This window comes from Natator depressus, chromosome 1 (genome assembly GCF_965152275.1).
Source record: "Natator depressus isolate rNatDep1 chromosome 1, rNatDep2.hap1, whole genome shotgun sequence".
Taxonomy (NCBI): domain Eukaryota; kingdom Metazoa; phylum Chordata; order Testudines; family Cheloniidae; genus Natator; species Natator depressus.
In genome coordinates, this window is record NC_134234.1 from 6,868,465 (window position 1) to 6,894,775 (window position 26,311).

The window sequence follows — 26,311 nt, forward strand, 5'->3', positions numbered from 1 at the left end:
ACTGAGTAGAAGCTGTTTCTAACACTTATATTCAGAGTCATGCACTCAATACCTCTCCAAGACTTGTGCAAGACTTTCCAGAAAGTCATGAGAGACCAGAAGAGCTGATCTGTGTTTCAGCAAAGAGTTTAGCTGAGGTGCAGGGAAGGGGCGTGGTATCATAGTTGTATGTAATTGTCCCCCTGTCACCAATTACATGAGCATGGCTGAAGTAACTTGTACACTCAAGTGGATATAAGTGCAATACCAAGGTTTGAAGTATTGACCCATTTGTGATGCCAGCTCCTCCCCTGCCCAGCTGAAATAACTGCCAGCGTTAGCTTGTAATTTTCCAAATATCAACAGACCATTGCACATTGAGAGGATGCAGGTCCTGTGAGGAGGTAGAGAAGCCTATAGGATGGTCAAAGCCTCTGGATTCCATCAACATTGGCCAGGCAAAGCACTTCAGCTTCTCCTGGAGGGATTCTTGGGGGTCAGAGTGTATCACCGGGAGGATTTTGTAACGGAAAGTTGATAGAGCCTGGTTCTGATTGAATTTACACATTTAAATCTGGAGTGAGACTGTTGATGTCAATATTATTGAATTAAGAACCTGACCCTAAGAATTTATCCCATATGCTGGAAAGAAGCAGTTGAATAATCTGGACTCTCAAGAGCGCAGAATAAAGACAGACATATAATGAAGCTATAAAACACATTTATAAATAGCTTCAGTGCAGGACAGATAAATACAATGATCTTTTTCACCATGCACTTGCCATGTGTTTATACAGATGCCATGATACAAGGGGCCACACTCAGATGTGGAGGGCCAGAAAGGATGTCCATGTGAAGGGTGTAACAGGGTTCAAAAAAGAACTAGATACATTAATGGAGGATAGGTCCATCAATAGCTATTAGCCAGGATGGGCAGGGATGGCTTCACTTGATGATTACCTGCTGTGTTCATTCCCTCTAGGGCACCTGGCATTGGCCACTGTCGAAGACAGGATACTTTGGTATGACCCAGTACGGCAACTCTTATATTTTTTATGTTTTAAGGTCACAATGGTAAAATCATACAGTGCTCAAGTAGGCTGCAGAACTCACAGCCACAATATACCAATAGGACCAAGAGCTTAGCAGGATTCAAGGAGGGACTGGGTAAGGAGAAAATCCAATTACAGTAGGGAGGATAGTTTTAAAAAAAAGTTTGCAAGGGGCTCTAAACCTTCCAGATTTACACCACAAAATACATCTAGCCAGTGGGTGTCAGGGGGAAATTCCCTGGGAGCAGGTTATCTAATAGCTACTTATTGCAGGGCTTCTTCCACTTTCCTCTGCACCATCTGGACATGACCACTGGTTACTGGGCTAGATGAACTAAAAATCTGATCCAGTCTAACAGTGCCTATCTTCCTATCGGTGATGTACATCCAAGACTAAATTTTTTCTTATCTACCTTGAGCTCTGGGGGTCTGTAAATTTGCACTGAAAGCAGGGTGATTTCTCATTAAATACCATCTAATCTCCTCATATTTATTTTTTTAGGTAGGTAATTTCAGAACACTTCAGACTTGCCTAGTAAATTATGTCAGCTATCAATGACACCAAATTCAAATCTGCAGTGTTCCTTCTCACTGGGATACCAGGTCAGGAAGACGTCTATCTCTGGATCTCTTTTCCCTTCTGCATAATATATGTTATTACGATATTAGGAAATTCAGTCATTCTGTTCATTGTAAAAACAGATCGAAGCCTGCATGAGCCCATGTACATTTTCCTTTCCGTGTTGGCCACCACAGACCTTGGCTTATCGATATCCACCATGCCAACAATACTGGGCATATATATTTTTAACTCTAGGGAGATCAGCCTCGATGCCTGTTTAGCCCAGCTATTCTTCATCCATTTTCATCAATGCATTGAAACCTCTGTGCTCTTGTTGATGGCCTTTGACCGCTTCATTGCAATCCGTAATCCGCTGAGATATGCTTCCATCTTAACCCAGCCAACAATAGCTAAGATGGGACTGATGGTTTTGCTAAGAGCAATGGCCATAATACTTCCACTTCCCTTTCTCCTAAAACGGTTCCGATACTGTCAAGACAATGTCCTCTCCCATTCCTACTGCCTGTACCAGGAGGTCATGAAGATGGCTTGTTCAGATATCACAGTCAACAGCATCTATGGATTGTTTACTAAACTTTTACTGATGGGGTTGGACTCGCTGCTCATTTTGGTCTCTTATGTGATGATCCTCAAAACAGTGCTGAGCATCGCGTCCTACGCGGAGTGCCTGAGGGCCCTGAACACCTGCGTCTCCCACCTCTGCGCTGTCCTGCTCTTCTACACACCAGAGATCAGCTTGTCTGTGATACACAGATTTGGAAAGGGCTCTTCTCCCTTGCTTCAGAATCTCCTGGGTTACATCTCCCTGCTTCTCCCACCGCTGATGAACCCAATTGTGTACAGCGTGAAAAGCAAACACCTTCGTATGAGGATAATCAGGGTGTTTGTCAAGTGAAGGGTTAGTTCATGGGGGGTGGAGGGATAGCTCAGTGGTTTGAGCATTGGCCTGCTAAATCCAGGGTTTTGAGTTCAATCCTTGAGGAGGCCATTTAGGGATCTGGGGCAAAAATTGGGGGTTGGTCCTGCTTTTAGCAGGGGGTTGGACTAGATGACCTCCTGAGGTCCCTTCCAACCCTGATCTTCTATGTGCTTCATCAGCTGGCTCCACCACTGTTGACACTGGAGATGAAAATCAGGGGCCACCTATTCCATTCTGGACCGTTACATACAAGATGACATGAGCTCCTGATCTCCACTCTGTAGAGAGATATTCAGGCGGGGTCTAAAGCCTGGACTAATGGGAGAGGGGCTGGTGTGGGAGGATAGTATCCTGATGGAAGGAGACCAAGGAGACCGCATTATGTATAAAGTGACTGTGTTCATCGAGGGTCAGGGGACCGGTGGGATGTTGGCCCATAACAAGCTGTATTTTTGGCTGCTCTGACCTCAGAGTTCCTGTCGATAGAGTCAATACGGAGAAGGGATGGGGCTGTTGTTTCCCATTACACCTGTCACTGTCCCAGCTCGTGTTAAAGATTCCGGGTCCATGAAAAACAGTGCAGAGGTGTTCTGCTGTCGCAGCCCTGGCCCTTCCTGAGCACTCTGGGAGCTGCGTGATCCATGGGGGCTGCACCAGCTGTGGACAGGGGCTATTCCAGGGGCACGGACACCCCTCCTTCCCCCACGCCCTCAGCCACGCGCTTGTGACTGACAGACAGCCCCCCCACCACCACCCCCGTTGATAGCTCTGCACAACGCACACCTGCTGGGCCCACTCCCCACTGAGGCACAACAGAGCTGCTTGTGTGAGCGAGGGTTTGACACACAGGAGTGCTGGCAAGAGACTCAGGCCTAGATTCTCTCCCTGTTCACTCCATTTGTGCTGCCCCAGCAATGCAAAGGGGTGAAATTGTTCCTCAGCTCCCTCACAGAGGCCCAGCTAGCTCCTATCCCAGCCCAGCCCATTCAGTGTAGAGTGACCACCTTTTCAAGAGGGAAAAGCGGGACAGATGTAGGAGTTCTGACCACTCTGTGATGGCACACCTGCCCCACTTCTTCCCCCTGCAGGCCCCTCCCTCTGGGAAAGAGCTGAAAAGAGAGTCAGAGCCACTGTGAGGTGCCCCAGATACTGTACGTGCCCTGAGCAGGGTCTGAGGGGCCCAAGATAATGCACCAGCCTATCTGTCTGCTCATCAGGATACATCTCCAGAGAAGATGGAGTGTCCGGAAATCCTCACAGCAGCCTGGGCTCCCGGGGTAGCTGTAACCCTGCTTTTGTGGGTCATAACTGCAAATACCAAATTCAGGACAAACTGCTGAGAAATAGGGCAGACAGACCCCAAAACTGGTGATTATTCTCCCATGTGATATACTAAACCAGGAACACAAAGTTAACTTCTGTTTGACCACACTGACTAATAAGAAGTCATAAAAGCAGGTTCCTTAGATATTCTAGTCCTTATATCCCCATCAAAAACACTAGATTTAAAGATGAGTGGTTCTTTAAATCCAATTTAATGTAATGACAGGTGCTTCTGATCCCAAAGGGCAAGCCGTACACCCAGGTCAATATATAACTCAGATCTTACCCCAAAATCATGCTGATGCCAATCCTTTGGTATCTAAAATCGAAAGAAAAGGAGTTTTAGTGGCACCTTAGAGATTAACAAATTTATTTTTTTTTTAAAGAAAGAAAGATAAAATTGGTTAAAGGTGTCAAATATGTACAATAAATGCAAAGTTCTTATTTCAGGCTTGTAGCAGTGTTGGAATAAGCTGTTGCCTTGATAAGTCTCTGGTTGCTTCCAAATCATTGGAAGGACCTCAGTCCATTGGTTAGAATGTTCCCATTAGTATCAATTCTTAGTCAAGAGGCTTGACCGGGAAAGAGGCAAACTGGAGGTGTTTCCTTTTATAGCTTCTGCCATGTGGAGGAAAACCCATTGTTTCAAAGAAAGCCCTCAGAACAGCTAGTGGAAAATTGCAGGTGACAAGATGGGGTTTGGAATCACATGAGCAAGTCACATCTCCATCCATAATTTTGCTCAGTCACAGCAGGAAATCATTACCCATACCCTGACAGTACGTTTGCGGGACAGTCCATTCAGTGTAGATGGGCGTCTCCCAGGATCCATTTTCAGTTAAGTGTTTCTTGATGAGCCCTTAATTTGAATAGTCTCTCCAAGATTTTCAGGCTAACTACTTTGTGGACATTACCCTAGGAGCAAACATTTAAAATTCAGGTACAGAGCCAACAGTCATACCAACAAATACAAAGATCATACAGACAGCACTACCATAACCAGAAAATCATAATCATTTCATAGACCTCTTACATGTCACATTTTGTAGAAGATTTGTTGCAAATATATAACAGTAGTTGCAAAAGTGATCTATATGCTCTAGGGTGGCCAGGAGGCAGAGCCTCAGGGGAAGTGGAGCAGGGGCAGGGCCTATTGGTAAGAGATGGGGGGGGGCTGTCAAGGTTCCTTCCCCACTCTGAACTCTAGGGTACAGATGTGGGGACCTGCATGAAAACCTCCTTAGCTTACTTTTACCAGCTTAGGTTAAAACTTCCCCAAGGTACAAACTATTTTACCTTTTGCCCTTGGATTTCCACTGCCACCACCAAACTTTAACTAGGTCAACTGGGAAACATAGTTTGGACATGTCTTTCCCCCCAAAATCCTCCCAACCCTTGCACCCCACTTCCTGGGGAAGGTTTGGTAAAAATCCTCACCAATTTGCATAGGTGACCACAGACCCAAACCCTTGGATCTTAGGGCAATGAAAAAGCATTCAGTTTTCTTACAAGAAGACTTTTAATAGAAGTAAAGGAATCACCTCTGTAAAATCAGGATGGTAGATACCTTACAGGGTAATTAGATTCAAAACACAGAGAATCCCTCTAGGTAAAACCTTAAGCTACAAAAAAGACACACAGACAGGGATAGTCATTCTATTCAGCATAGTTCTTTTCTCAGCCATTTAAAGAAATCATAATCTAACACATACCTAGCTAGATTACTTACTGAAAGTTCTAAGACTCCATTCCTGTTCTGTCCCCGGCAAAAGAAGCATACAGACAGACACAGACCCTTTGTTTTTCTCCCTCCTCCCAGCTTTTGAAAGTATCTTGTCTCCTCATTGGTCATTTTGGTCAGGTGCCAGCGAGGTTACCTTTACCTTCTTAACCTTTTACAGGTGAGAGGATTTTTCCTCTGGCCAGGAGGGATTTTAAAGGGGTTTGCCCTTCCATTTATATTTATGACAGGGGCTCAGGGGAAAACGGGTTGCAGGAAGTCGGAAGCAATGCAGACACTACCAACAAGGGCGATAGGGTGTTCCTGAGTAAAGGAGGAGGGAGAAGTTGGAGGGTAAGAGACCTTGTGTTTTGGAGAAGACTGAATAAATGTGACCCCACAAAGGGAACTCTTGTTTTAAATATTCCAGGCTGAGAGTAAGTCATTGCAAGGACCTTAGAGGGAAGGGCAGGGTGCCTACAGGGCCACCTCAAGGCACCAAGGAGCACTCTGGGGTGGCCCCCATCTGCAGGGACATGGCCAGAGTGTGCTGTACTCTTGGAAGCCATTAAAATCAGGCGGAGGTCAGCCCAGCCCCCAGGCTGCTCTAACTTCCATTGAGGCCAGGAGAGAACAGGCCAGCACATCAAACCACTGTAACTGGCTCCGTGGCATCCCTGCTCTCTACAGCATGGCAGGGAGGGGTCGCTCTGCAGGTGCAGCGGAGAAGCCATCTGGGCCTGTCAACAATCAGATGTCTGGAAGGCTGGTCCTGTGGTCTGGACACTGCTCTGCAACTCAAAATAGCTGGGTTTAATTCCCTCCATGGGCAAACCATTGGCTGTCTCTGGTGGATAATATCCCGGCCCTGCCTCACAGTGATGGCAGGAGGATAAATACATTCAAGGTGCTCAGATAGTCTAAGATCAGGGCTGAGTCAGGGTTCCAGAGATCAACGCCCCTGACATTTGTTTTTAAAAGGCCTCTGACCACAGCCTCCTGTGACAGGTGGCTTCTGGGATCCCCGTGATTACAGCACCTTATTTGTGGCAGAAATACCGGATTTCAGGGGTGACAGTGAGGGGCAGGGAGTGGATTTCTGAGGAGAGATTTGGAATGTCATAGGGTCTAAAGTCATGCCTCACCAATCTATTAGAATTCTGTGAGGGGCTCAGAAATCATGTGGACAAGGGAGATCCAATGCATATAATGTATTTAGATCTTCAAAGCCTTTGACAAGATCCCTCACCAAAGGCTCTTAAGGAAAGCAAGGTGTCATGGGATAAGAGGGAAGTTCCTCTCATGGATTGGTAACTGGTTAAAGATAGGAAACAAGGAGAGTGATAACTTTAGATAAGCTATTACCAACAGGAGAGTGGAGTGTGGGGGGGGGAGAAAACCTGGATTTGTGCTGGAAATGGCCCACCTTGATTATCATACACATTGTAAGGAGAGTGATCACTTTAGATAAGCTATTACCAGCAGGAGAGTGGGGTGGGGGGAGAGAAAACTTTTTGTAGTGATAAACACCCATTTTTTCATGGTCTGTGTGTATAAAAACATCTTCTGTATTTTCCACAGTATGCATCCGATGAAGTGAGCTGTAGCTCACGAAAGCTTATGCTCAAATAAATTGGTTAGTCTCTAAGGTGCCACAAGTACTCCTTTTCTTTTTGCAAAGGTTAGGAAGAAATGGTCAATTTTCAGAATGGAGAGAGATAAATAGTGGTATCCCCGAGGGGGTCTATCCTGGGACCAGTCCTATTCAACATATCCATAAGTGATCTCGAAAATGGGTGTGACCTTGTACTCCATATGAGTTTATGAAAATATGCTTCTGAGTGTGAATATAATGTAACTGGAATATGCTTGCTGCAAAAGGTCTTTTGTAAGGTATCAATACAAAGCTTATAATCTACTGACGTGGTTATCCTATTTGTATAAATGTATAAATGTATCATTCTTGTATCTGAAACTAGAAATATGAAATATAACTCGGAGGTCTTATTGTAATGATGCAAAGTGTGAGCCATTAATGGTGCTTTGGAATCTTGATGGCTCCCATCAACAAGGACAACTGGTTGTAAATGGCTCTGTTTACTTGCAAGCCTTCCTGTGAGTCAGGCCGGGAGGAATGAAGGCTTGGGGTCTCACAGGACATATGACCGTGTCACCTGATACTGGAATCCATCTTAAACCTGGTGCTTTTCCATTTAGAAGGAGGGGTGGGGACCCAGAGACACAAAAGATTCCTGCCTTGTGCCAAAGCTATATAAGGGGGTGGCACAGAACAAAGGGGCTACACTCATGAGAAATCCCCTAGCTACCACCTGAGCTGGAACAAGGAGTGTACCAGGAGAAAGGATTGGGCCCAGACTCGAAAGGAGTGTCGTCTGTGAAAGAAGCTTATTGGAACATCTCGGAGGCTGAGAATAATCTGTAATCAGTTTCGTAATGTATTAGGCTTAGACTTGTGTGTTTTATTTTATTTTGCTTGGGAACTTACTTTGTTCTGTCTGTTATTACTTGCAACCACTTAAATCCTACTTTTTATACTGAATAAAATTACTTTTGTTTATTAAATAACCAGAGTAAGTGATTAATACCTGGGGGAGCAAACAGCTGTGCATCTCTCTCTATCAGTGTTATAGAGGGTGGAAAATTTATGAGTTTACCCTGTATAAGCTTTATACAGAGTAAAACAGATTTATCTGGGGGTTGGACCACATTGGGAACTGGGTGCCTGGGTGCTAGAGACAGGAGCACTTGTTAAGCCGTTTTCAGATAAGTCTGCAGCTTTGGGGGTGTGGGTCAGACCCTGGGTCTGTGTTGCAGCAGGTTAGCGTGCCTGGCTCAACAAGGCAGGGTTCTGGAGGCCCAAAGTGGCAGAGGAAATGGGATCAGAGGCACATCAGGTGACAGTCCCAAGGGGGTCTCTGTGACCAAACCCGTCACAGAATAAATGGTCAAATTTCAGAATGGAGAGAGGTAAATAGTGGTATCCCTGAGGGGGTCTATACTGGGACCAGTCCTATTCAACATATCCATAAATGATCGAGAAAAAGGGGTAAACAATGAGGTGGCAAAACTTGCAGATGACACAAAATTGCTCAAGATAGTTAACTCCCGGGCAGCCTGCAAAGAGCTACATAACTGGGTGACTGGGCAACAAAATGGCAGATAAAAAACAGGGTAGATAAATATAAAATGATTGGATTTAAATTGGGTGTTACCACTCAAGAAAGAGATCTTGATGTCATTGTGGGTAGTTCTCTGAAAACATCCACTCAACGTTCAGGGGCAGTCAAAAAAAAGCAAACAGAATATTGGGAATCATTTAGAAAGGGATAGATAATAAATCATAAAATATCACATTTTCTCTATATGGATCTATGGTACGCCCACACCTTGAATACTGCATGCAGATGTGGTTGTCCCATCTCAAAAAAGATATATTGGAACAGAAAAAGTTTCAGAAAAGGGCTACAAAATTATTAGAGTTATGGAATGGCTTCTGTATGAGGAGACATTAACAAGACGGATGTTTCAGCTTGGAAAAGAGACGACTAAAGGGGGTTATGGTAGAGGTCTTTAAAATCATGACTGGTGTGGAGAAAGTAAATAAGAAGGTGTTATTTATAGTGGTCAGCGAATGAAATTAATAGGCAGGAGGTTTAAAACAAATTAAATGAAGTATTTCTTCATACAACACACAGATAACCTATGGAACTCCTTGCTAGAGGATATTGTGAAGGTCAAGATTATAACAGGGTTCAAAAAAGAACTATGTAAATTCATGGAGGATAGGTCCATCAATGGCTATTAGCCAGGATGGGCAGGGATGGTTTCCATAACCTCTGGTAGCCAGAAGCTGGGAAGGAGTGACAGGGGATGGATCACTTGATGATTCCCTGTTCTGTTCATTCCCTCTGGGGCACCTGGCATTGGCAACTGTCAGAAGGCAGGAAGCTGGGCTAGACTGACCTTTGGTCCAACCCAGTATGCCCATTCTTATGTTCTCATGTAAAATGGTTTTAAAATACCAGGCAGCTGTCACACTTCTACACTCACCTATCTAATGTATCATTACAATCTGAGTGAGACAGGCTTTGCTATGGAGTTACAGGAACAGAATCAGCCCTAGTTACATTATTTTGGGAAGAATCTGTGGCACCCAGCCTAGTTTCCCTGTGTCTCTTACCATGGTTCAACTCTGGCTTCTTGCCTAGAGAGAGGGAAGAGCTTTGGGTAAAGAGTAGAAGCAGAGGTTGGAGTGTTGGCGGAAGAGATGTGGCAGAGGGTGGGGTCTCAGGGGAAGAGGAGCAGAGGGTGGAGTCTCAGGGGAAGAGGAGGAGCAGAGAGTGGGGCATCAAGGGGGAAGAAGGAGGCAGGGGTTGGGTCAGGGTTGGGATAGGAGCTAGCTGTGCCTCTGTGAGGGAGCTGAGTCCCATTTCCACTAATTCCCAAGCAGATGGAGCAGGAAAACAAAGGGGAGTAGGAGGGAATCTCGGCCTGAGTCTCGTGCCAGGACTCCTGTGTGTCAGACCCTCACTCACACACGCAGCTCTGCTCTGCCTTGGTGGGGAGAGGGCTGAGCAGGTGTGTGGTGTACAGAGACATCAACGGTCGGGGGTGGGGGGGTGGACAAATATGTCTCCATGGCTTCTCCTGGGGTTTCTGCATTAATCATGTCTCTGACACGACTCAGTCACAAGCACCTGGCTGAGGGCTTAGGGGAAGGGTGGGTGTCCATGCCCCTTGAATAGACCCCGTCCACAGCTGGTGCAGCCCCCATGGTTCACACAGCACCCGGAGTGCTCATTAAGGGCCAAAACTGTGACCGCAGAACAGCTCTGTGCCTTTTTTCATGGCCCCTGGATGTTTAACATGAGCTGGGAGAGTGACAGGCCAGGTGTAACAGGAAACAGCATCCACATCCCTTCTCTTTATTGACTTTATCGACAGATATAGTGAGCTTGCAGTCACCACCAATACTGCTCTTTATGGGCCAACATCCCACCGGTCCCTGGGCTGTCAACGAAAACAGTGATTTCTAATCTCCTTCCCCCAGTACACTGTCCTTCCTCACCAGGAGGTGGGCACAATCCTCTACCTTTGTTCCAGACCTTAGACCCCAGGGGAACCTCTCTCTACAGTGTGGAGATACGTAGCTCATGTCATCTTGGATGTAAGGGTCTCGGTTGGAATAGGAGGTCTTTTTTCTGTCTCCCATGTCACCAGCGCCGGACCCTGATGATGAATTGACCATTCACTTAATGAAGGCCCTGATTATCCTCACACGAAGATGTTTGCTTTTCACGCTGTACACGATTGGGTTAATCAGGGGCGGGACCAACAGGGAGATATAGCCCAGGAGAATCTGAAGTATGGGAGAAGAGCCCTTCCCGAATCTGTGTATCACAGATAGGCCGATCTCTGGTGTGTAGAAGAGCAGGACGGCACAGAGGTGGGAGACGCAGGTGTTGAGGGCCCTGAGGCACTCCGTGTGGGAAACAACACTTAATACTGTTTTGATGATCATCACATATGAGAGGAAGATGAGCAGCGAGTCCAACCCCATTGTTAAGAGTGTAGTAAACAAACCGTAGATGCTGTTGATTCTGATATCAGAACAAGCCATCTTCATGACCTCCTGGTGCAGGCAATAGGAATGGGAGAGGACATTGGCTCGACAGTATTGGAAATGTCTCAGAAGAAAGGGGAGTGGGAGTATTACAGCCACCCCTCTTAGCACAAACACCAGTCCCATCTTGGCTGTTCTTGGCAGGGTTAAGATGGAAGCATATCTCAGCGGGTCACGGATCGCGATGAAGCGGTCAAAGGCCATCAACAAAAGCAGGGAGGATTCAATGCACTGAAGTGAGTGGATGAAGAACAGCTGGGCAAAACAGGCATTGAAGCTGATCTCCCTAGAGTTAAACAAGTATATACCCAGTATTGTCGGTGTGGTGGCTATCGATAAGCCAAGGTCTGTAACGGCCAACATGGAAAGGAAAATGTACATGGGCTCGTGGAGGCTTGAATCTGTTTTTACAATGAACAGAATGACTGAATTTCCTACTATTGAAATAGCATACATGAAGCAGAAGGGAATAGAGATCCAGAGATGAACGTCTTCCTGACCTGGTAGCCCGGTAAGAAGGAACATTGCAGATTTGAATATGGTATCATTGAGAGGTGACATAATGGATGGGGGAGGTCCAAGGAGTATTGAACTTTCCTTTCTAAAAGGAAAAAGAACAGATGATAATTAATAAGACATTTTTCTGCTCTCAATGCAAGTCTAGAGAGCAAAAACATAGTCTTGGATATACGACACCAACAGCAAGATAGGCATTGCCCGTTTGGATGAAACCTGTGGTCCATCTAGCCCTGTACCCAGTGGCCAATTCCACTTCCTTCAGAAGAAGGTGGAAAAAGCCCTGCAAGAGGCAGCTATGAGATAACCTGCACCCAGGGAAAGTTTCCCCCTGACAAGCACTAATTAGGCACATATTGTGGTATAAATCATGAAGGTTTACAGCCCTTCCTACCATTTTTCAATCAATCCTGATCACGGTAATTGAATTTTCTGTTTACACATATACCCATCCAGTCCCTCTTTGAATCCTGCTAAGCTCTTGGCCACATCTATATCTTGTGGCTGGGAGTTCTGTAGCCTACTTCAGTTCTCTGTGATTTTACAGTTGTGACCTTCCCAATTATACCCTTTCTGGCCCTCCAATTCCAAGTGTGGGTCATTGTATCTTGACATGTGTGTAAACACTTGGCAATTGCATTGTTAAAACAGTCGTTGTATTTTTTTGTCTGTATTGAAGCTATTCATAAATGTGGGGTTTTTGCCTCATTATCTATTGATCTATCTATAATTTTCTCCACTCCTGAGAGTTCAAATTATGCCACTGCCTCTTCTGAGCACATGGGACAAATTATTTGGGGCAGGTGTTTAATTCAATAACATTGACTTCAACAGCATCACTCCAGATTTACATGTGTAAATTCGATCAGAACTGGGTTCTATTAACTTTCCCTTATCAGATGCTCCCAGTGAAACAATCTGACCCCCAAGAATCCCTCTAAGAGAAGCTGGAGTGCTTTGCCTTGCCAGTGTTCTCTGAATCCAGAGAGTTTGATCCACCTACAGGCTTCTCTTTATCCTCACAGGACCTGCATCCTGTCCTCGTGTCTGTAGATATCTACCAAGTTACAAGCTAAGATAGACAGTTACCTCATTTCGGCGGGGGACTTGTGGGCATCACAAATGGATGAAGAGTTCAAACAATATATTTGCACTAATATACAGTCGAGTGTGCAAGTTACGTCAAGAAGAAAAAGGAGTACTTGCGGTACCTTAGAGACTAACACATTTATTTGAGCATAAGCTTTCGTGAGCTACAGCTCACTTCATCGGACGAAAGCTTATGCTCAAATAAATATGTTAGTCTCTAAGGTGCCACAAGTCCTCCTTTTCTTTTTGTGGATACAGACTAACACGGCTGCTACTCTGAAACAAGTTACTTCAGCCATGCTTGTGTAACAGGTGATGGGTGTAAATGACATACAACCATTATAACACTTCCCTTTCCTGCATCTAAGCTGTAATCTGCTGAAACACTGACCAACAGTTCTGTTCTGTCAGGACTTTTTGGAAAGGCTTTCGCAGGTATTGCTGAGCGATTGTGTTCATGACCCTTAAGGTCAGTGTTAGAAACAGCTTTTGGTCAGTTACCAGGACATAGCATCATAAAACTGTTCACTGAACAAAGAGTTAATAGCACAAACCCACTGCAAACAGTACGTGGAGTACTTCTGAAATACTATGTAAAGCAAGACCAGGTAAGCAATAAAGTTACCACTGCTCCTTCCTATAGAGCTTATAACAACTCTGCTGCTGGCTTCCGATATACAGTCATGTCATGAACGTTTGGTTTGTAATGTTTGTATTACTTCGCAGCATCTCAGCTCTCATTCAATCGCTTGTTAGCAAACAATAGTCTACTAGCTCCCCTGTCCCTGGCTTAATAGTTGACTGGTTCTCCTCAGGTTCTGTTCTGTCCGTCGGTAGCCTCTATCCAGAGCAGTAACAGGCATTGGAATCAGTATAGAATATATTCATTCCCTGAGCTCTCACTCTCTAGTACGTAGTAACCCCAGCACCTGTTATTCAGACATGATGAGGGTTTGCAGGAAAAGGATTTCAAAGTCAAATGCATGTGGAAATTCATTTCCCATATTAAGGTAGTCTATTGCTTTATGACTGCCTATGATCTGTTTTTTGAAAACCCTCATTCTCCTTTTATGTGTTATTCCTATTGCTCAGATGAAATACTACTTTGGTTGAAGAAGGCTGGCTGGTCACTCTCCTCACTGCTAGTCACAGACTCCTAGAGGGAAGAAACACAAGGGCCGAACCCATTTGGACCTGCAGGGTAAGCAGAGTCCACCCGCAGTGTGCAGTAGGCCTGGGGCCAGTTCAAGGGTGGGAGGATCTCTGGATTTCACAGCATGACAGGTCAGTTATGAGGCCAGACATGTGGCCCTTAGAGACCAGAGAGGGGACAGAGAGGCAGGAGGGTCTGTAATTCTGAGGGGTATCTACATGGCAGAAATGCTGGAGTCCTCAGCCAGTCAGAAAACAGAAATATGACCTATCATACCTGGTACCACAGAGCAACACAGCTCTCATTTCCAGGAGCAAATAAACCTGAGCTGATTTGGGAACTAGTCACTGACATTCCGTGGGGTCTCTTCTCGCACAGCACCTGCCAGATTGGGCCCAGAGCACATGGCATCTCCAGAAATGGGAGCCCATGAGAAATCCTGACTCGTGGCATCAGGGTTTTAACACTCCGAGCTCACTTTGAATCTCAGATTTCTGTGTAGCCTGAACAGCCCAATGTAGAGAATGGGCAGATGGAGAGGAGGGGTTCCCAAGCTACCTAGCACTGCCTGCTCTCCAGCCCCATCACTGAGTGACCCCGACAGCTCAGCTGAGTCCTCTGCCGCTGCACAGAACATCTACAAATGGAAACAGCTTCCAGCCTTTTCCCTTCACTTCATATTTTAAAGACAGTGAAACCTGCCAACCTACCCAATTCCTGCTAGACGGGGAGCTGCTGACACCAGAGGTCTTCACCCTAAAGGACAAAGTAATCAGAGATGCTGCATGGGCAGCAGGCTGTATCTGTTCAGATAGGCCAGCTGCTTTTATGAAGCATGCCTGCAGATTCCCTTGGAGGGCACTTGGCCATCAGGGAAGCTCAGCTGCTTGGCTTCATGTGCACCAGCTTTAACCCCCGTCGTGGCCAATGGCAAATACAAGAGGCCAAATCACAGGGGATGAGTGGCGAGGGACTGCAGCACCAGCCCTGCTGCAGGCTCTATTCCTGTAATTCGGGCTTGTCATCACTCTTCTTATGTCTCCAGTTAGTCACAAGACTACCTCAAGGGCAGCCGAGTGGTAACCATGATGTTGTCACAGCTGTGATCGTTCTTAAATTAAATAATGAAAAAGAAGACTATTTGACCAGATTTCTCTCTGGCAGTCCCCTTTCCTGCATTACAGGAAAGAGCGATTGTACAGGTTCAGTGTGCATTGTGTGAAAAAGTACTTTCTTTTCTTTGTTTTAAACCTTCTGCCTATTAACTTCCTTGTGTGACCCCTGGTTCTAGTGAAGGGGTAATAACACTTCCCTATTCTTTTTCTCCTCACCACTCATGAATTTATAGATCTCTATCCTATTCCCCCTGAGTCATCCATTTTCCAAGCTGAAAAGTCTCAGTCTTTTTAGTCTCTCTTCATCTGGAAGCTGTTCTATACCCCTAAACATTTTTGTCATTCTTCTTTGCACTTTTTCCAATTCAAATATATCTTTTTTGTGATGGGGTGACCAGTATTGCACGTAGTGTTCAAGGTGTGGATATACCATGTATGTTTACAGAGGCAAGATGATATTTTCTCTCTCATTAACTATCCCTTTATAAATGATTCCAAATTCGGGCTGAGTGTGGAGGCCCAATTTAGGGAGGCTAGACCTCAAGGTCCAATTCCTTCTGCCTGAGGCACTGTTACCTGGGGTTCTTTTAACCCAAAACTCTTGGTAACTTTTACTCTGTGCAAGGTGGTGTCAGGAAATAAATCAGGGGAGACACGGCCGTCCGACCGATACATGGCTGGCACAAACAGGGCAACACAAGAGTGCTTTCCCTTATAGCTAAACTTTACTTAGTCTCAAGCACTTACACACGTCCGGAACAGGTTAGTAAAACACTCCCAACCCTTGATAATTACAGAAACTGAGTGTGACTCTCAAATGGCACAGTGGCAGCCTTCCGGTGGCCAAATCTTTCGCCTGCCGGTGGGGACCACGAGATGCGTCCAGAGGGAGAGCCCTGAAGAAACCTTCCCGAAGAGTCCACCTAACTCAAACTTTCTCCTCAAATTTATACATTAGTAATACAATGACGTCACTTAAAGAAAATGTGTTAAGCAAGCAGTTTCAAAGGTCAAGCAAGGGGTTTCCTTCAGGTCATTGATTAACCAGGTGTTTTATTTTCAAAGTTTGCATGCCTTGAGGCCCCTAAAATGCATGTGTCAGGATTCCCCCCACTCTGAACTCTGGGGTGCGCATGTGGGGACCTGCATGAAAGACCCCCTAAGCTTCTAGTCTATTAGCTTAGGTTAAAACTCCCCCAAGGCACAAATTCCTTGTCCTTGTCCTTGCACAGTATTGCTGCCACCACCAAGTGATTTACACAAAAATTCAGGGTAGGGTCACTTGGAATCCATATCCCCCTCAAATATCTCCCCAAACGCCTTCACCTCCTTTCCTGTGGAGGCTTGAGAATAAACTACCAACCAATTGCCTTAGCAATTAGAGCACAGTCCAGACCCTTTGTCTTCAGGACACTGAAATCAATCGGGTTCTTAAAAGAAGAACTTTTTTTAGAAAGAAAAAATAAAAGAATCACACCTGCAAAATCAGGATGTACCTTACAGGATAATAATAAGATTTAAAACACAGAGGATTCCCAACTGGGCTCAGCTTCACAGTTACAATAACAGGAATAAAACTATCTCTGTAACATAGGAAAATTCACAAGCTAAAACAAAAGATAACCTCACGCATTTCCTTGCCCTACTTACAATTTCTGTGAATTTAGATGGATTATTGCAGGTATACTTTCAGGAGATGTTCTGCCTGCTTGGTTTCTCCCTCTGTCCAGAGAGGGACAACAAAGAGAGAGCACAAACAAAACCTTCCCCCAGATTTGAAAGTAAGTTCTTTCCTCATTGGTCCTTCTGGTCAGGGTGCCAACTAGGTTATCTGAACTACTTAAACCCTTAAAGGTAAGGTGATTGAGTATAGCTGCCAAGAAGGGATTTTATGCTACCCTTCTCTCTATATTGATGACAAATGTATCAGTAATTTCAACACAATTCTTATCAGGAAGGACTCAGGGGGTGGGGAGGCCAGCTGCCCTTTCTGTGGCACCCAAAACCCCCTCCCCTCCTGCCTTGGTTAAGCTGAGGCTGTTGCATGGCCACTTTACTGCCTGCTGACTTGGCTGCTTTTAGCAATAAGCCATAGCCGTTTCACACACTTTACTGGTTCACCAAAATCTCCCCATACAGCATTAACTCCTGCGGCTGGAGCTCTGAGCTCCACCCACCCGTGCGTGGTTGCAGGAGCCCTGGGTTGGTCGGAGCCCTCACAGCCACACTGCACCTCCCCTCCTGAGATCTCATGCGGCCCCACAGGAAAGGTTTGTCTCTTCCCAATGAACCTGAGGTTGTTATATGGGCCACGAAGTTTCCAGGGAACCTGAGGAGGCAGCTGTGACAATGCCCCCATATTCATCAGTGTAGTATTATTATGATATGATTATGACATAATTATGATGCAGCTTGAACAAAATGTGTCTTGTGAAGGGTCTATGGAAAAGTTATGATTTGCACAATATGATGATCCTATTTGTATGCATGTATATTTTTGTATATGAAGTTATGAATAGTGACTACGTATCTGTATTTAAAAAGTTGGTACACCTGGGTGGCACCCACTAGGCAAAATGCTTCCAGTCCAGACAGCTGGTTGTGAAAGGCTTATTCAGGGTAATGGGTCATTAGAAGAAACAATAAGCCCTAGGAAAAGTTTATCCCCCACCTGCTGAGCCTTCCTGAAAATGCTCGAGACAGCCTATGGCTAATAACGAGGAGTCCTTGTGGCACCTTAGAGACTAGCAAATTGATTTGGGCATAAGCTTCCATGGACTATAACCCACTTCATCTGATAAAGATTAACACGGCTCCCCTCTGAAACCTATGGATAATGGCTGCTATGTGTAGCCAATGATTTTAGTTTAGTATTCATTTATCGTGTAATGTTATGATTAATCAATATGTTTCATTACATATGTTTGATGTATGTTAATTAAAGTTGATTTCTAGATTTATAACTGTATAATATTAATCAGTATTAAGAGGAACTCTCTAGGAGACATAAGTAAGACAAGCTGAAATGCAAAAGCCTGTATGCCGAGGCCTGCAAGACTGTAGCTCAGCTATTTTGGGCCTTGAAAAGAAGAAACGATGGCGCAAGTCGATGACCGAGAAATAACCCGAAAGATGGTGGGAAAGAGGTAATATTGCACATGTATAGCTGGGAAATTTAAATTTAAATAATAAAATGCTGTAACAACAAATATTGTCTCTAACATGTGCCCTAACCACAGGGCAAATGTGTTACAGCAATGTTGAAAAACAACTACCAGCCTATATAATGCAGGATTCCTCGTGTTTCAAGGGGCCACAAACCAATAAAAAAGAGAGGGTTAACACTTTCATATATATGCATAGAGCATAGGTAAAACCAAACTCACAGTTCAAAAAGGGGTGTCTAGAGCAGGAAAACTGTTCTTCTTATGGGAAATTCCAGCAGGAACCACTCCCATATCCACGGTCAATCCGTGAGAGGGCGGGCAGACTCTAACATCATCTTCGAGGATGTAAATATATCTGTAAGTATAACTAGTTCTTCATACTTCTCTATAGGAATTGTATATGCAGTAACATTTATAGCTTTGTTGGTAACTTTTATAAAACTATTAAAAGATAGACGCTCTTGTAATTATATGTGTTATTTGCCTATGGTTTCACGTGTTGCTATGAAGTCTAAATCTCGAACAAACTTAAAAGTCTAGTCGCCAGAGTCTAACCCACTGAAATATGATTAGCATTAAATAGAATAAAAGGTTACAGATTTGCTGTGCAACGTGGGGCCCCAGAGAACACATGAAACCAATAAGAAACAAAAGTTTGAGGAAAAATATAGAGAGATCAGAAGTCATAATGAACTAAATGGGAGACTTCCTGCTTTCACTTACCCTTGCTTGCATTTTATGTTTTGTTTGTCTGTCTGTGTGATGTTTAAGAATGGAGCTCAGGGGAAAGAAATAGAAAAAAAACTGTTGTGTAAAAGAATCCTAGCACTCACGTATGGGTCGAAACCCTATCAGGCATGGCAGAGTGAGTCAGATGATTTACCAAATTACTCCTCTAGACTACACCACCGATGGAGGATCAAGGAAAACTTTGTGGGGTTACTCTGGTCACTGCCCCCCCTCTTGGTGTATTTCAGCTTGTCAAGGTTCCTTCCCCATGCTGAACTCTAGGGTATAGATGTGGGGACCTGCATGAAAGACCCCCTAAGCTTATTCTTACCAGCTTAGGTTAAAAACTTCCTCAAGGTACAAACTTTGCCTTGTCCTTGAACCCTATGCTGCCACCACCAAGCGTGTTAAACAAAGAACAGGGAAAGAGCCCACTTGGAGACGTCTTCCCCCCAAAATATCCCCCCAAGCCCTACACCCCCTTTCCTGGGGAAGGCTTGATAAAAATCCTCACCAATTTGCGCAGATGAACACAGATCCAAACCCTTGGATCTTAAGAACAATGAAAAAGCAATCAGGTTCTTAAAAGAAGAATTTTAATAGAAGAAAAAGTAAAAGAATCACCTCTGTAAAATCAGGATGGTAAATACCTTACAGGGTAATCAGATTCAAAACACAGAGAATCCCTCTAGGCAAAACCTTAAGTTACAAAAAGACACAAAAACAGGAATATACATTCCATTCAGCACAGCTTATTTACCAGCCATTTAAACAAAAGAAAATCTAATGCATTTCTAGCTAGATTGCTTACTAACTTTTTACAAGAGTTCTGAAGAGCATTCCTGATCTTTTCCCAGCAAAAGCATCACACACACACACAGACAGACAGACAGACAGACAGACCCTTTTTCCCCCGCCCCCCTCCAATTCTGAAAGTATCTTGTCTCCTCCTGGGTCATTTTGGTCAGGTGCCAGAGAGGTTATCTTAGCTTCTTAACCCTTTACAGGTGAAGCGGTTTTGCATCTGGCCAGGAAGGATTTTATAGTTCTGTATACAGAAAGGTGGTTACCCTTCCGTTTACATTTAAGACACAGCTGTAAACAGCTGAAGGAGAAGTAAGCACCACAAACCCTTCTCAAATAGAGAAATCCCTATACAATATTTATCAGGAGCAAGGAAGGGACACTTTCTATTATTTTTCTAAGAAAAGTATGAAACAGAATAAATTATCTGTACAGGCATTTATTTTAATGGGGGAGGATTCGTTAGAAGACCACGCAGTGGCATCTGTTGGGCCCATAGAGATCCTTGGAATTTAATGTGTTCCCTCTTTGAGAAGGAAAAAATAAAGAAAAAAGCTCAAGAGGTGAAACAAATGGCCATGGGTTGTGTATATATGGCATGTAATATCCGGGGGAGAAGATTTAAAAGAAAGGTAGAGCAAATGGAAGAGGCAAGCCAAGCCATGTCCAGCGAGCAGGAGACTAGTGACACATTGAGAGAACAGCTTAGCAGGACAAGAGAGGTAATTTCCTTACTTCTTGATCAAAGGGACAGTTTGGCAAGAGACCTGGGCTACAACAAGCAACAGCTGCAAAAGGCCGGTAATAAAATCCAGGTGTGAAGAGACAGAGTGATGGGGCAGGATTTATTTAGGCAAGAAGTGAGAATAGCAGAGCTAGCTCACAGAATATGGGCATTAGAACAAACTTGTGACATTCTGGAGAATATGTATTGTCAGGTAATAGATGTTGAAGGTGAAAATGAGCAGATTCCCCAAGCAGATGAGGAAAATAACTGTATGGAGATGGAATTGCCACCTTATATGTTGTAAATATAATTCCAGATGTTCCAGTAGTTATAACAGAACCTGGGGAAAAACAGCCCACAGCAATCGGAGGAAGAATCTCACCCCCACTAAGCAGATTGAGAGCCAAACTCAGACAGGAAGAACAACAGAAAACTGAACAAGCTGGAGAGTTAGGAATAGAGGAAGTATCAAACAGAGACACAGACATAGAAGATTCAGGGGGAGAGAATGGAGGATTTGAAGAAGTTTCAGTAGTGAAGCAAGGAAAAAGCAAGTCATAGAAAGTCTTAATGAAAGTTTTCCTCAAAAATTAAATATTGCAGGTTTAAGACAAGAAATGGAATGAACAGAAATGAGTAGCTGTCATGAGAGTGAGGAGAAAGAGGGACAAAGAATGAATTAGCCAGACATGTCACAAACCCCTCTGCAATTGTGCTGTTTGTTACAAGAAACTCAGGAAACTGTAGAAGTTGATGTAAAGGCCTGTAAGGAAGCAATTTTAGATAACAGCACTTCTCAGGAAAAACAAAAGTCTTTGCAACCTGAGATTCCAGGAAGTATTTCTGATAACTCTAATTGAACTAAGTCAGAAGGAATAATGAACAGAACAAGTGACATAACTGATTTAAAATCTGATATGCCCATTGTACCCCAAGCCACCTTAGAGCCAAAACCAGAATCTCCACAGAAACCCATGCCAGTTCCAGGCCTTTCTATGGTACAGGCACCTACCCCAGCCCCAAGAAAATGTAAAAGGTTAAGGCAAGATCCTGCACCTAAATTATCTACTGTTAAAGTTGCCCAAACTTGGGAGATAAGACTTCCTTTAGAGGAAATGGAACCCAGACTCCCCAATATAACCATGAAGAAGGAGAAAGAATTAATTTCTAAAGTGGAACCAGTCGAATCCAGTTACTCATATCTCTCCAGTAGCCATGTTAACAAATGTAAAAAACGTAGAAGCCATTTCAAAAATGGTAGGGCCAGTGAAAAAGGAAGATCCAGTGGCTGCCCACCCAGCACACTTTGAAACCATAGTGAAACTGCTCCAGTTAGCTAATGAGGATTTAGTTGAAATGTTACAGTTAAGTGGACGCAAAGACTTATGGAATACCAGAATTTCAAACAGGGGGAAAATCATTCAGAGACACTGTGTGGCTGTTAGCAAAATAATATGCATCCAGACCAGGCAGAAGTTCCTGTGGTAGTTCATATGAAGCAGCAGGAAGGCAAGACACTGTATGAATTTCCTAACAGACTTTCTGCAGCCTGGACATCTAATAAAATGCCTAGAAAGGAAACAGAACCACCGTTTATTAATTTGCTTGTTAACCATACTTTATCAGCAGTTCGGGGCAAAGTCAACCCGGGAGCACGCTTCCAGAAGTGCTGGACTTATTGTCTAAAGTCTATAGCTATATTCAAACTCAACAAAAAGGTTCCAAAAGAACTCACCCTCCTAGAGCAGTTGCTCAAGGAGGCTCAGGTAAATCAGTAATTAAAGTAAAAGGCCCACAAACTGTTAGACAAGAACAATCACCTGGTCCAAAAGGGTCAGATAATAATATTAAAATCAAACCAAACCCAAGTGGGGCCGTACCACAAAGTCTCCAAATTCAAAATCCTGTCGGCTTTCCCCCAGCCCTTAGTTTAAAAACTGTTCTACGACCTTTTTAATTTTAAGCACCAGCAATCTGGTTCCGTTTTGGTTTAGGTGAAGCCCATTCTTCCTGTAGAGGCTCCCCCTGTCCCAAAAGCTTCCCCACTTCCTAATAAATCTAAACCCTCCTCCCTACACCATCGTCTCATCCATGCATTGAGACCCTGCAGTTCTGCCTGTCTAACTGGCCCTGTGCATGGAACTGGAAGCATTTCAGAGAATGCGACCATAGAGGTCCTGGACTTCAATCTCTTACCTAGGAGCCTAAATTTGGCCTCCAGGACTGCTCTCCTATCCTTCCCCATGTCACTGGTACCTACATGTACCACGACCACCGGCGCCTCCCCAGCACTGCACATAAGCCTATCTAGATGTCTTGAGAAATCTGCAACCTTCACGCCAGGCAGGCAAGTCCCCATGCGGTTCTCCCGATCATCACAAACCCAGCGATCTATGTTTCTAATGATCAAATTGCCCATTACTAATACCTGTCTCTTCCTAATAACTGGAGTTCCCTCCCCCAGAGAAGTATCCTCAGAGCAAGAGGATACCACAACATCATCTGAGAGGAGGGTCCCAACTGTGAGATCATTTCCCTCTGCTCCAGTTGGATGTTCTGCTTCCCTGAGGCTTTCAACTTCCTCAACAATACAGAGGCTGTCAGACTGGGGGTGGGACCGTTCTACTGTGTCCCAGAAAGCCTCATCTCTGTACCTCTCTGTCTCCCTTAGCTCCTCCAGCTCAGCCACCCTGGTCTCCAAAGCCCGTACATGGTCTTTGAGGGCCAGGAGCTCCTTGTACCAAGTGCACACATACACCACCAGCCCATAGGGCAGGTAATCATACATGCTGCATTGGGTACAGTAAACTGGGTAGCTTCCACTCTGTTTGTTGCTGGACTTCTGCCTGCTTTATTTTTTTTCACTCCTGAGGCTTGTTCCCTTGTTGGTGATTTGTTTTTATCAAGTGGTGTTTTGAGTGCAAAGAATGTTAGGTGTATCTATCCCCTGCTCACACTCCCCCCGTAAACTCCTGCGCCAAACTCCCCCGTTAGCCGCTCCTGCTTGCTAGCTCAGAATAACTAGCTAGAAACAGAAATTAAAAGGTAGAGTACAAAAAGTAAACTCCCTGCCAGCTGCATGGGAACTTTTTAAAGACACCATAATAGAGGCTCAACTTAAATATATATCCCAATTTAAAAAACATAGTAAGAGAACCGAAAGAGAGCCACCATGGTTAAACAACAAAGTAAAAGAAGCAGTGAGAGGCAAAAAGACATCCTATAAAAAGTGGAAGATAAATCCAAATGAGGAAAATAGAAAGGAGCATAAACTCTGGCAAATGAAGTGTAAAAATATCATTAGAAAGACCAAAAAAGAAGTTGAAGAACAGCTAGCCAAAGACTCCAAAAGTAATAGCAAGAAAATTTGTAAATACATCAGAAGCAGCAAGCCTGCAAAACAACAAGTGGGGCCACTGGACGATCGAGATGCTAAAGGAGCACTCAAAAACTATAAGGCCATTGTGGAGAAACTAAATGAATTCTTTGCATCAGTTTTCACTGTAGAGGATGTTAGGGAGATTCCCTAACTTGAGCCATTCTTTTTGTGTGAGACATCTGAGGAACTGTCCCAAATTGAGGTGTCATTAGATGATGATTATTTGGAACAAATTGATAAACTAAACAGTAATAAGTCTCCTGGACCTGATGGCATTCACCCAAGAGTTCTGATGGAACTCAAATGTGAAATTGCAGAAGTACTAACTGCCATCTGTAGCCTATCATTTAAATCAGCTTCTGTACCAAATGACTGGAGGATAGTTCATGTGACGCCAATTTTTAAAAAGGGCTCCAGAGGTGACCCTGGCAACTACAGGCCAGTAAGCCTCACTTCAGTACTGGGCAAATTGGTTGAAACTATCATAAAGAACAAAATTGTCAGACACATAGATGCACATAATTTGTTGGGGAAGAGTCAACATGGTTTTTGTAAAGGGAAGTTATGCCTCACCAATCTACTAGAATTCTTTGAGGGGGTCAACAAGCATGTGGACAAAGGAGATCTAGTGGATATAGTGTATTTAGATTTTCAGAAAGCCTCTGACAAGGTCCCTCAGCAAAGGCTCTTAAGCAAAATAAGCAGTCATGGGATAAGAAGGAAGGTTCTCTCATGGATTGGTAACTGGCTAAAAGATAGGAAACAAAGGGTAGGAATAAATGGTCAGTTTTCAGAATGGAGAGAGGTAAATAGTGGTGTCGCCCAGGGATCTGTACTTGCCCCAGTCCTATTTAACATATTCATAAACGATCTGGAAAAAGGGGTAAACAGTGAGGTGGCAAAATTGACAGATGATACAAAACTACTCAAGATAGTTAAGTCCCAGACAGACAGTGAAGAGCTACTAAAGGATCTCACAAAACTGGGTGACTGGGCAACAAAATGGCAGATGAAATTTTATGTTTGTAAATGCAAAGTAATGCACACTGGAAAACATAATCCCAACTATACATATACAATGATGGGGTCGAAATTAGCTGTTACCACTCAAGAAAGAGATCTTGGAGTCATTGTGGATAGTTCTCTGATATCATCCACTCAATGTGCAGCAGCAGTCAAAAAAGCAAACAGAATGTTTGGAATCATTAAGAAAGGGATAGATAATAAGACAGAAAATATCATGTTGCCTCTATATAAATTCATGGTATGCTCACACCTTGAATACTGCGTGCAGATGTGGTTGTCCCATCTCAAAAAAGATATATTGGAATTGGAAAAGTTTCAGGAAAGGGCAACAAAAATGATTAGAGGTATAGAACGGCTTCCGTATGAGGAGAGATTAATAAGAGTGGGACTTTTCAGCTTGGAAAAGAGGCAACAAAGGGGGGGTTATGATAGAGGTCTATTAAATCATGAGTGGTATAGAGAAAGTAAATAATGAAAAGTTATTTACTTGTTCCCGTAATATAAGAACTAGGGGCCACCAAATGAAATTAATAGGTAGCAGGTTTAAAACAAACACAGGAAAGCATTTTTTTATGCCACACACTGTCAACCACTGGAACTCCTTGCAAGAGGGTGTTGTGAAGGCCAGTACTATAACGGGGTTCAAAAGGAAGCTAGATAGATTCATGAAAGATAGGTCCATCAATGGTTATTAACCGGGATGGGCAGGATGGTGTCCCTAGCCTAAGTTTGCCAGAAGCTGGGATTGGGTGACAGGGCATGGATCACTTGATGATAACCTGTCTGTTCATTCCCTTTGGGGAACCTGCCATTGGCCACTGTCAGGGGACAGGATACTGGGCTTGATTGACCACACACTACGATTCATAGATCTCAGTGGAATGTCCAGAATTACAGAAACACCCTCCTAGTGATCTCACCGCCACACCTATGCCAGGGGTATTAATCAACTAACTTCTGGGTACTCTTCTGGGTACTCTTCTTGCACTACATTGATGACAACTTCATCATCTGGACCCATGGAAAAGAAGCCCTTGAGGAATTCCACCATGATTTCAACAATTTCCATCCCACCATCAACCTCAGCCTGGACTAGTCCACACACGAGATCCACTTCCTGGACACTACAGTGCTAATAAGCGATGGCCACATAAACACCACCCTATACCGGAAACCTACTGACCGCTATGCCTACCTACATGCCTCCAGCTTTCACCCAGACCACACCACACGATCCATGGTCTACAGCCAAGCTCTCTGATACAACCGCATTTGCTCCAACCCCTCAGACAGACAAACACCTACAAGATCTCTATCAAGCGTTCTTACAACTACAATACCCACCTGCTAAAGTGAAGAAACAGATTGACAGAGCCAGAAGAGTAC

The 26,311-nt window shown here is 44.1% G+C and overlaps 2 protein-coding genes across 2 annotated transcripts; one reads left to right on the forward strand and one right to left on the reverse strand.

Annotated features, from left to right (window-relative positions):
* The first annotated feature begins 1,573 nt into the window (after positions 1-1,573).
* Positions 1,574-2,509, forward strand: LOC141980656 (olfactory receptor 51G2-like). The gene has a single exon (XM_074942098.1). The coding sequence runs from the start codon at positions 1,574-1,576 to the stop codon at positions 2,507-2,509; it is 936 nt and encodes a 311-aa protein (XP_074798199.1).
* Positions 2,510-10,845: 8,336 nt separating this feature from the next.
* LOC141980663 (olfactory receptor 51G2-like) lies at positions 10,846-21,269 on the reverse strand. Its single transcript, XM_074942112.1, has 2 exons — positions 21,247-21,269; positions 10,846-11,821 (listed from the first exon to the last, which is right to left on the reverse strand). The coding sequence occupies exon 2, from the start codon at positions 11,779-11,781 to the stop codon at positions 10,846-10,848; it is 936 nt and encodes a 311-aa protein (XP_074798213.1). The 5' UTR covers positions 11,782-11,821; positions 21,247-21,269.
* Positions 21,270-26,311: the final 5,042 nt, after the last annotated feature.